The 12,426-nt window shown below is 49.9% G+C and overlaps 1 protein-coding gene across 1 annotated transcript in view; it reads left to right on the forward strand.

Moving 5' to 3' along the window:
• ITGA9 (integrin subunit alpha 9) overlaps window positions 1–12,426 on the forward strand; it is a 62,306-nt gene that overhangs the window by 16,519 nt on the left and 33,361 nt on the right. Inside the window, exons 10-12 of the mRNA XM_078870763.1 lie at window positions 8–113; window positions 1,343–1,434; window positions 9,630–9,720. Coding sequence (XP_078726889.1) covers window positions 8–113; window positions 1,343–1,434; window positions 9,630–9,720 — 289 coding nt within the window. The remainder of the gene's footprint in view (window positions 1–7; window positions 114–1,342; window positions 1,435–9,629; window positions 9,721–12,426) is intronic.

Genomic DNA, 12,426 nt, shown 5'->3' on the forward strand with positions numbered 1-12,426 from the left:
ACCCCAGGGTGACCTGGTGGAGCAGGAGCCGCTGGTCGGGTTGAACGCTTACAACGCGCACTTCGGAGCCGTCATCGCCGCGCTGGGCGACATCGACGACGACGGATTCCCAGGTACGTTCCACTCGCCTGGGCGACAGGGACGTGCGCTCAGGGGAGGCAGGGGAGGCACAGCCTCGCCTGCCATACTCCAATGGAAATAGCTGTAAAGTAAAAATGAAAATTAAGATTTTTCCACTGATCTGTGCTATGTCCTTTCTGTATGATTCCAATCATTTTCAAAGTCAAAATCGCCAAATTTGCGGAGCTCCGATGCAAATAAAGGGAGAGACGAGAGGTGAGGCAGCACAGAGCTCTGCCTCCCCGCTGATTGCGCAACCCTCAGAAACTGAATGGAGCGCGGTAAATAAGCGCGCCTGTTACTATCTCTCTGTAATGGTTGGAATCATACAGAAATGGCATTTATAACACAGATCAGTCCAAAAATCTTTTGTTTTTTATTTTTCGTAACAGCTACTTTCATCTGAGTATGACAGGTGGGGCTCTGCCTCCCCTGCCTCCCCTGACCGCACGTCCCTGCTGGGTGGCGACTTTTCGAGTTTCCATCTGGGGTTACCGCTTGTCCTGGTTTTCTAAGGATCGTCCCCTTGTTCAATGAGGGTTGAGTGAGATTGCTACTGTGCTGGGAAATCTGTAAGTCCTCCTAGGACACAAGAAGTCCCCTTTGTTCGTCAGTTGTGTGATAATGCACCACTCACGACGATACACGTGGATGTTGTTCTTGCGTCTTGCGCGATAGTGAGAATTATTCTTCCCGTAATGTGCCGATTATTTGTGCCTCAGCGGTGGCAACCCCCAGTGTCGTCGCCGTCTTGGTTTCACACGCACTTTGCCGCAATAGGGCACGCCCTTTCCTGCTGGAGTCTTGATTTTACAAAATTATAAAAGTAGTTATTTATACACAAGGTAATGATTTTTGGAAAATGGGCTCCTTCTGTAAAACATAAATGTGTTCTTCCGTTTTCAGTCAAAAGAAATGGTCACGCATAAAAACACACTGGTCTTTGAACGTTACATTCGTTGTTAAAAAAGAGAGCGGATTTGTTTCGTAGAAAATTCGTGCTTCGCCGAATTGGGGGATAAACGCTTCAGAATCTCCCGTAATGCAATTACAAACCGAGGAATCTGAAATAAATAAAACTATAAAAGAATGTTTAACCACACAGCTCTTGATTTTATTGAGCGATTTATGAGCAGCTGTCCGAGCGGCCGTGACCGTCCCTCTGCTGCCGCTACCGCTGCTGCCGCTGCTGCTGCTGCGCTTTCTCTCCGTCTCTCGGCAGACGTCGCGGTGGGGGCACCGCAGGAGGAGGAGTTCGGGGCGGTGTACATCTACCATGGCAGCCAGAACGGCATCACTCACAAACACTCGCAGGTGTGTGTACACCCACCCCACTCACACACTCACACACAGGTGTGTGTACTCCCACACCACTCACACACTCACACACAGGTGTGTGTACTCCCACACCACTCACACACTCACACACAGGTGTGTGTACACCCACACCACTCACACACAGGTGTGTGTACTCCCACACCACTCACACACTCACACACAGGTATGTGTACACCCACACCACTCACACACTCACACTCACAGGTGTGTGTACTCCCACACCACTCACACTCACACACAGGTGTGTGTACTACCACACCACTCACACACTCACAGGTGTGTGTACTCCCACACCACTCACACACCACTCACTCTCACAGGTGTGTGCACTCCCACACCACTCACACTCACAGGTGTGTGTACTCCCACACCACTCACACACCACTCACACACTCACAGGTGTGTGTACTCCCACACCACTCACACACCACTCACACACTCACAGGTGTGTGTACTCCCACACCACTCACACACCACTCACTCTCACAGGTGTGTGCACTCCCACACCACTCACACACCACTCACACTCACAGGTGTGTGTACACCCACACCACTCACACACTCACACACCACTCACACACAGGTGTGTGTACACCCACACCACTCACACACTCACAGGTGTGTGTACTCCCACACCACTCACACACCACTCACACTCTCACAGGTGTGTGTACTCCCACACCACTCACACACTCACACACCACTCACACACAGGTGTGTGTACACCCACACCACTCACACACCACTCACTCTCACAGGTATGTGTACACCCACACCACTCACACACTCACACACAGGTGTGTGTACTACCACACCACTCACACACCACCCACTCTCACAGGTGTGTGTACTCCCACACCACTCACACTCACACACAGGTGTGTGTACTACCACACCACTCACACACACACAGGTGTGTGTACACCCACACCACTCACACACTCACAGGTGTGTGTACTCCCACACCACTCACACACTCACACACCACTCACACACAGGTGTGTGTACACCCACACCACTCACACACCACTCACTCTCACAGGTATGTGTACACCCACACCACTCACACACTCACACACAGGTGTGTGTACTACCACACCACTCACACACCACTCACTCTCACAGGTGTGTGTACTACCACACCACTCACTCTCACAGGTGTGTGTACTCCCACACCACTCACACACTCACAGGTGTGTGTACTCCCACACCACTCACACACTCACACACCACTCACACACAGGTGTGTGTACACCCACACCACTCACACACCACTCACTCTCACAGGTATGTGTACACCCACACCACTCACACACCACCCACTCTCACAGGTGTGTGTACTCCCACACCACTCACACACCACCCACTCTCACAGGTGTGTGTACTCCCACACCACTCACACTCACAGGTGTGTGTACTCCCACACCACTCACTCTCACAGGTGTGTGTACTCTCACACCACTCACACTCACAGGTGTGTGTACCCCCACACCACTCACTCTCACAGGTGTGTGTACTCCCACACCACTCACACTCACACACAGGTGTGTGTACTTCCACCATTCCCAAATACTCCTAGGTGCCATGGTGGTTGTTTGAACATACTTCGCCACGATGGTCGGTGTGGATTGGTGAAGGGGGGAGTCCAAGGACCGGTTAGATATCCCTGGTGTTAGGTGAGACTGGTGAACCGAACACAGGTCGCCGGATTCGTAGTGCAGCTTGCAAACCACTGTGCCATCGCTGTGCCCTGCAGTCGTATGCCTCTGTTCGGCTTATTGTGAACAGGGGGTAGACGGTGCTGCTCTTTGTCGACCGCGTGAAAACCTCAGTACGAGCGAGCGGCGCATGTCAAGGAGTCAAAGCGGCGAGCGAAATGCGTAGTGCAGACCACGTGAATGATGATGATGCCAGCGGCTGCCAAATTCTCCTCTGTGGGGCCCTTTCCACTCGCACATTGCGCATGATGAAGGGCGCGCAAAGTGTCACCGCGAGCTCTGGTCTGGGCAGAGATCGTGGCCTCTGTTAAAATCTTCAGTTTTGTTTGCCGACTGCGCAACTGTATTTCAAGTCGGCCCGGTGTGGGATGCGTGAATTCGACCATTCCCCGGAAGTCTGTTTTCCCTTTCATAGGCGATGACTAAAGCATCGAAGCAGGCAATCCCCCAAGATGTGTGAGCTCCGTGCCAAAGTAAACTGTCTTTTCACCAGGTTTTGCAGCGAGCGTCTGCTGCTGCTGTCTGCTCGTTACCTAGGATGAACCTGGAGCAATTGGTGCCAAGTCCGCTATTAGCGTTCATTTTCACTCCGCTCTAACCTGCGCCCACGTCACCCTGACTGCGCCCAAACTCATCGGGTCGCAAGAGCTCAGCAGGCTGGAGCATGGTTGATAGCGGGGGAGGGAGTCGGTCTGCGAATGGCGAGTTTTATAGCCTGGGGCTGTGAGCTCGCCACGAAGTGGCGGTACAGAAGTTAATTCAAAATGTATCTTTACGGAGCTATGAGTGTCTGACTATAGGTATCGATTTTCTTGGGGTGCTGAAAGATTTATTCAAAATAAAGCCAGACGCTCATTCATGGGATTTTCCAAACATACCAATGGCAGGGCCCTTCTGAAAAAGTCTTGAGACCGTGAGGTTATTCTCGGTAAATAATACAAATAACAATAATAGTTTAACAATAATGATTATCACCGTTGCGCTTGCAAGACGTTGGTAAACAAAAACTATCCACGTCGTTGCCCACAAGTTCTGTGGTCATTGTTGCCCGATGGCCCAGCCTCCCATTCGCCGCAACCTCTCCACATGTGACACCTGATTCATTCCAGACGGTGGCCTCGCGCCAAGCAGGGGGTCGTTTCTCATCCCCACTCGCCTATGTTTTCTCGCGTCTCGAGACAAAAGCATATTAGCTGAATACATACAACAGGCATTGCTCGGGAAGCTGGTCCTGTGCTGAATCCATCCAACCTTCAATCACAGAATTGTCTCCTGCCTTCTCGGACCACATGCAGTGCGCCGCTAAGTTAGTTTGCAGTGACAGGTTCCCCTCGCTCCACACACAACAAACATTCCCCGTATTGCCTTGAACAGACTGCGAGGCTGAGTGCTGTTAGCGAGCAGCAACTATGAAGGCCAACACGGTACACCAAGGAGGTGGGCGGCCAGCACCATGCCCAAACGCCTTTGTCTGCCCTGTGGTGATGTTTTTACGCATCGGATTTGATAATCATTTGAGGCTGAGTCGACCTAGGGGAGGCCCAGGACCAGTTAAGATAATTGTCACACGTGTTGGCCGTCAGCGGGAATCGAACTCAGGTTGACAAGTTCGTAGGGCAGTACACGACTGCTCGTAGCACTCACTCACACTCGTAAGAAGAAAGGGATCCCCCTGTGTAGATTCATAGGTTTCCTGAAACAAGTGCTGTTAGCAAGCGCCCATTCAGCCTGGCACTTCACACAAGGGGGGTGGTGTGCAGTCAGGGCCATGCCTACCTGACATTGTCTCCCCTGCTGCTGCACCAGTCACTTACTCATTTAGGGTGGATTTGACCATAGTGAGGACCAGGACAGAATAAGGCGTCACCGATATAATTGATGGCCAGCAATTGAATGCACATTTTCCAGGATGGTCGTGCAGTGCTTAGAATCGCTGTGCAAATGCACGTCGCGCGCATATATACCAGGCGCCTTCAAAGGTGCTCGCTAACAGCACTCACCCAAACAGTCTGTTAAATGCAATATAGGGAAACCTGTCACTGCAGAATAACTTAGCGGCTCGCTGCATGTGGTGCCAACCATACGTCGCACGGTTTACCACGTAGCACAGTTGACTACGTACGGTACGAAAGGAGTTCTACATACATACATAAGATATACGCACATTTGCGTAAACACGTGTCAGCATTGACACATGCGTGTGAACTGTCGCTCGTAGTGGTCACAGTGGGGGGAGAAGCGGGTTGTGGGGATCGCTGAGCCGAACCCCCCACGACGGCCGTTCGCCTGCGCTCACTGCCTGGCACGGAACCCCCCTTCGGGAAGCGACACACTTCCTCTCGTGGCACACAATGGCGTTGCGTGTGCGCTGATGATGTCACCTTCCGCTGCCGCTTGAAAAAGACGACAGTGTCGTCAAGCAGCACAGTGTTTGTGGAACCAGGGGCTCCAGCTCTGGACATCTGCGAAAGAGAACTTCATAGCTCATCGGATTCCTCCAGGAGAAATAAAGATTCTTATTTTGAGGGATTTCCACGGTGCCTGGCAGAGGGCGGAAAACGCCAGCACAGTGTGGTGACAACATTATATTTGGTCACGATGGCATCTTGATGATTTGTAATTACGCTGTTGTTTGACATACACATCTATGGAAAGAGCAACTATATCCACGTCAATTTCTCAACTTCCTCGTGTATTAAAAATAAGTTGTATTTTGTTTTACCAAACAATATCTTCTCACCCCTCTTAATTTTATCAGCGTCTCTCGAGTGACCAAGTCTGAATGCATCTATTTATATTTTTGTATTTCTAAATTTTACTGAATTTAGACGTACAAAAATAATACTCTTGATAAATCCGGTCTCACGTTAATTAAATATGAAATCGTGAATATTTGGAAAATTGGATGAGGTTTGTTGTAGAGCCATGTGTTGAAAACGCACAGGCCAGGCGATGTCAAAGCTGCCTGTGGAACGTCATGAATCATATGGTTTAAAGGCCCTTTTTTAAATTCGTAAATTTCTCATTTTACGATTATATAAGTCTGCTCAGCAAATTCCACTTCAGCACACAGTGTCCTGTTAAACACACTGTGACGCCAACGTGCATTACTGAAAAAAAAAATTGTTCGAGAAAAATATGCACAGATGCTCCACGAGTCTCCCGCACTGGCAGTGTCCACCGCTTGGAATGGAAAAGATGCCCACGCTCATTTCAGCACCGTCATTTTCTTGATGGCTCAATTGGTTTGTGTTTTCTTTTTTTACACGGCAGCATTCCGCTTGCCTCCTCCGCATGACGTCCACTTGAGAATGGATGGAGGCCACGGGGGATCCAACACAGTCCCCCACCCCCGCCCCGCTGAGTAGAACGGCCTGAGGTCCGGGGTAAAACGTTCTGGATCGCGTGTCCGGCATCACGGAATGTGCCACAGTTTTTGGAGGGAGGCGGAATCCGCGATTGGAATTCCCACAGCCGGCGGATATTTGCCGTCTGTCCGCACGTGGGTCCCAGATGCTCCTGTGCCACGAGATCGAAACACCACGAGCCAGCATCGGGAGAACGGGGGCCGGGGGGACGGAAGATTATCCCACTCTGGCATGACAAAACAACAGCCCGTATTACTCCTTAAAGAATCTAACGGCTGAAAATAAAAATTCGGTGGATTTAAATGAGTGTGTCAGAGTGAGATCAGTCGAATGTCATGCTCAGTTATGGCAGCTGAAAAAGAGAATATGTTACATGTATACATTGCTCAATGGTGTCAGGGTGATGGGTCGACCACAGTCCGCTAGTTTGTCACTGCCGGTGGGTTTGTGTAAAGCAGCGTGCTGGAGGCCGGCAAGGGTCCTGCTGCGTCATGGCCTCCATTACTCATCATCGGTCGTGACGTTGATGCTTCGAGTTGAACTCTGTTTTGTGTGAAGAAGAGAGCCTTGCTGGTGCAGCCCCAGCTGTCTTCGTGCACATGGCCGTGCAGTAGTGTCCTCCTTCATCTGCCCCGTGGCTTTATGCTCTTGTCCATGGTGAGCTCGAGCTTTATCGGTCAGAATCTGATCAACAGATCGGCACGTATAAATAATATTGTGAACGTGACAATATTGTCGGGTTAACGTCAATAATGTTGGCATAATACCACCACGTGGCCTAACTGAAACACAGACACGGATTAGGGACACCTCGGCCAATGTGTCTCTTGTGCAAACTCGACACTTGAAGGGGTGCTCGCTCTCTCGGGTGGACGGGGAGTGCGAGTGAGCTGCGCGCTCCCCAGCGCTGCCGCTGTGGGAATGCGACATGGCACCGATCATCACGATCGACGCCTGCTCGCGGTGGCGCCGGTGATACATATGCGGGACTTCGACGGGACGGGGGCCGCACGTGTCAATCGAGGTGTTGGCTTTCGGTAGGCGGTGTAGCTGATGTCGTTCTTGCTGTTACAGTTGCTATTTGGTTACAGCCACGGGGGAACTCAGTCCCACGGTGAATCCGCGCTTTTTTGGCAACGGAGTCAGCCGGCCCTATCGCATTACAATTCAAATAGAGACCTCGTCCACAGCCAGATGACGAAGCTAATTGCTTTCCCCGCCTTTATTGTATTAGTTAATGGACACATAGACTTAATAATTGAAATTTCATAATTTGAATTGGCAATAATGTTCCAAATCTATGAGAGCAATCGACCATTATGGCTGTAATGTTCTCATGAAACTTGATAATGGTCTTAGTTGCCATATCATCGGCACAGCGATTTTACTTAATTTGTAATACATTTTTTGACATGCTTTAAAATATTGTTGCTGCTGTTTACATTGTTGTTGTTAATTTGCACAAGTTGAGAGGGACACGGGAACAAAGAATGTCACTGCCATGTACCTCATGTATGCATGGGTGTGTGGCCAATAAAGCTGACTTGACTTCACTTGGAAGCCGTTGCCACCAATTGGCTGCCACCAGGTTTAAGGGGAACTTTGCCAATGCATTGCAGCTGTGTGTTTCCAGTAACGATTTTAACCTCCGTATTTGTTCTCAGATGAGTTTTGTTTAAAACAAAATTGCATTTCCCCATATTAAGCAAACAAGTTGTGAAAAAACAAAGACGTAAAGAATCTCAGAAGGTGGAAAATTTGAGAAAAAAATGATGAAATGGATGTTGCCAATGTAAATAATGAAATAACTATCATTGTGAAAAGAGCAGTGAAAGTGGGGGACAAGGTAGCATAACGATCGCATCAGAGACGTGGAAGTGGGAGACAAGGTAGAACAGCGATCACATCAGAGACGTGTAAGTGGGGGACAAGGTAGAACAACGATCACATCAGAGACGTGGAAGTGGGGGACAAGGTAGAACAACGATCGCATCAGAGACGTGTAAGTGGGGGACAAGGTAGAACAACGATCACATCAGAGACGTGGAAGTGGGGGACAAGGTAGAACAACGATCACATCAGAGACGTGGAAGTGGGGGACAAGGTAGAATAACGATCACATCAGAGACGTGGAACAGTGAAAATGAAGCAACAGATAGAACAGGAAGCGTAGAAGCGTGGAGAGGTTCTTGTTTGGAGTTGTGGAAAGAGGAGCACGTGGATCAGGGACAATGCAAATTAGAAACATAATTTACACGAGACGAGTAAGTTGGTTTGTTAGGAGTGATGATGACAGATGGGCGAGACTGGTGATGGGATTACAGCCAAATGTGTGAATGCACTCTAGAGAATGACTGTCATGGAGATGGAGGGGTAAGCTCACATGCACGAATGAGATGGATTGTGACTGTGCACGACTGTGAGGGATTCCTTTTGGCACGGGGAGGCTGTCATCCAGCAGTGGATATATCACGGCTCACAACGATGATAAAAAGTGGTTCCTGAAATGCGTTCCTTGAATGCAACAAACTGCGATGTTGTTTTTTCTTCCACATCATTATGTTATCTGTGTCTGTTTTCTCTTCGAGGCTCGCACTGCGTTTGTTTTATGAGGAAGCACTTTAGAGTAAACACTGGGGCCAGATGTGCCTGTGCTAAGCGTAGCTTCGTGTGTGCGCATGTGTGTCTAACTCCATGGGGAGTGGTAGTGTGGCAGTCAGCGTGCTACGCTACGAAACCCGGCGACCCGAGTTCGATTCCTGCTCAGGGCCAACACGAGTGGCGATTACAGAACCAGTCGATGGCCTCCCCTAGGTCAACTCAGACTAAAATGAGTACCTGCTGCTGCAGTGTGTAAACATCGCCACGAGGGAGACTATGGCGGCCAGGCGTGGTTCTGGCCACCCGCCTCCTCGTTTGCCAAGCCGGCCTTCATAAGTGTGAGCTAGCACCACTTGCCCCAACAATCTATTCAGGCTATATGGGACATATGTGTCTTTGTGTAACTCTGGGTCTGCATATGTGAGTTTGTAATTCTGTGTGTGCGCATAACTGTGTGTGCGTGTGTCTGTCTGTTTCTTTATAGAGGTTGTTTGGGAAGAGTATCGAGTCTGGGATCAGCATGTTTGGCCAGTCCATCTCGGGTCAGGTGGACTTGGATGGGAATGGCTACCCAGGTAAGCAGTTCTTTCTCTCTCTCTCTTTCTCATCCTCGAACCCACAGATGCGGAGTCGCGTGCAGACCAAGAAACTGAGCGAGCCTCGCGTATTGAGACATACATTCCTAAGACTCAGCCTTGGGCCACATTAAATAACTACAGAAAATACAAATAAATAGAACGAGAGAGAGTGTATGCGCACTCGCCGCGGTGGAACAATAAAACACGATATGACATCACAGCGGCAGGGTTTAGCTGGGCAACGCTGAGGGGCCTGCGGTGGCGCAAAAAACGCGACGAACCAGCCGCTGGGCTGAGCAGGTGGCTTACACAAAATCCAGACTCCCTCCGCTCCACCTGGAACAATAGTCGGTGATATATGCGCGTTCGTTAGCCCTGCGCACGGTCCTGTGAATCTCCGGCGTGTTTGTTTTAGAACCGCCGATTCGGCCCTCTGCCCTCTTGACATGTTCCGCAAAGTCTCCTGGGGGAATCTTTTCAAGGCCACGCAACGGTCAATATTGGGGATCGAGTCGTGGGAGCTGTCGGGAGTAAATCGTGGGAGCCTGTGGCCCGAGCAGGGGTCGCTTGACCTGAGCATTAGTAGACGGCACTCCAAGGCGGGCGAGCAAAGGCGTCGGGACGGCGACGTGTGTATTGACAGCGCCAGTAAGTCGGTTGTACCCCAAAACAAAACCAATGGCTTAGGGCAGTTGTGTCTCGGCCTCATTACGCCGCCGTGGCTTTAATGCAGCCGCATGGCGTGGGGGGCGGGGGGCTGTAGGTGTCTGACCTCCCACCGCCCGCCTCACATTTCATCATTTGTTTCACTTTCCTCTATCTTGTGCCAATATGCTCAAATAGTGCACATCTGTCTGGCACCCATCTCTCGTGACATCGCCGTCAAGCCGTTCTCTCGCAAGTCTTCTTCTCTTTCGAGTTCCTTCCATTTTTCCGAACAACACACTTTCAATTTCCCTGTATTCCATCCGACATGTGTGTCCAAGTAGTGCCAGTTTCCTCCTCAAGCGTGCCTGTATCATCGGGTCTTCTTCGATTTGCAACCATTTTCTTTCTTTTAGATTGCTCATTCTTATAGTTAAGTCGAAAAACGTTGTACAACCTTTCGCAGCAGTGGAAGTTTTTCTTCAGCAAGAAGCAGGGGACTGGACGAACTCCAGTTGCACAAAAGCTGCGTGATCGGCGTCACAGCCGGTCCCTCAAAGACACAGGGGGCGACAGGCAGAGCACATCGTGACTCATTCTGTTAGCGTTTAACTTTCGTCTGAGTTGGTTTAGTGTTGACTCTTGTCATGTGCCCCCTGAGTTCTTCTATCCAGCCCCTTTAAACGAGGTTAGGATCACCAGTCTCGTCCGTAAGCAGGACGTTATTCACTGTGGTCATGGCTGCAGGATTCACACAGACAATGTCACCCCGCGTGCCACTGTAAATTATGATAAACATTAGCCATTGGTTAATTGCCTCATGATGCATATTAAGTTGAGCAATTTTGTAAAATATTAACAGTTCACGGAATTACCTATTCATGTTTCTTGTTCACATGCAGTAATGCAAAACTTTCCACGGTAATTCACACTCAAGCGCTTAACGACGGCAGCGAGACTGCTTAAACAGCCTTAATGATGCATAATGACTCCCACGCATGACACTGTATTCAGCTGCATTCGTGAATCTATTAACTTGACTTCTATCGGCTGGCATAAATAACCGGACTACTCACAAGATGAGATTGGGCTGGGAAAAAAATTACACTCCAGTTTGAATTTGCGCGATAAACAAATCACGTTACATTTTTCTCATCGGGCCCAGCGCCAGCTCCTCTTGGAGGGGGGCGGGGGTGGGCAGTCGATCTGGTGTGTGGGGGGCCACCACAATAACAGCGATGACAGCGCATAACAGTGAACTTGGGTGGTGCTACGGGGACATTTGGCGGTGCAGGGACCATGACAGCAGCAAAGCGCTGGCCCTGTTCCTCAAAAATCCGACTGCATAAGTCAAAGTTTGATTTGTGTGACCAGGTGAGAACCCAAGATACCAGTGGAGTCTTGTTTGGGAGTACATGTAAACCCTTTTGTAAATCCACTGCTGGATGAGGGCTCCTCGTGCTCTGGCATTGTTGGACCATACTTCGCCACGCTGGTCAGTGTGGATTGGTGAAGGTGGCGAGATTATACATTGGAGCATGGAAGTACAGTACAATGTTTTCTCTACACTGCCCTCTGCTACTCCACGTGTAGGTCCTCAGCCTATAACACCCTTTATGCATGGCGGTCATACATTCAAGCACTGTTCAGACTGCTTGCCTTCTGAAAACAAGAAATCAGGCATATTCCATGGATTTTTTTTATCAATAAAAAAACTGATATTCCACAATAGTCATGAACGGCAAAATGAAAACAGGTCCCACTTGAGAGTCACGCATGTATGTTGAACTCCTCTCCCACCGTACATAGTCAACCGTGCTAATCGGAGGTGTGGGAATTAATCGAAGTGACTCACAGTTGAATTTGAGCAGCGGTAGTATCCTGCGGCGGTGGGATGTTTATCATTCCTGACCGGCCGCTGGGCTCTTAATGCAGTGCCCAAACGGAGAGCTCCGCGTGCATCCCTGCAGTGCGGTGTCCATATGTGCCCAAACCCCAGAGGGCAGGGGCCACAGTTCAGGGGTCGGAAAGAACATTGAGTGAGGCATTAGCGCCGAG

This window comes from Lampetra fluviatilis, chromosome 31 (assembly GCF_964198595.1).
Source record: "Lampetra fluviatilis chromosome 31, kcLamFluv1.1, whole genome shotgun sequence".
Taxonomy (NCBI): Eukaryota; Metazoa; Chordata; class Hyperoartia; order Petromyzontiformes; family Petromyzontidae; genus Lampetra; species Lampetra fluviatilis.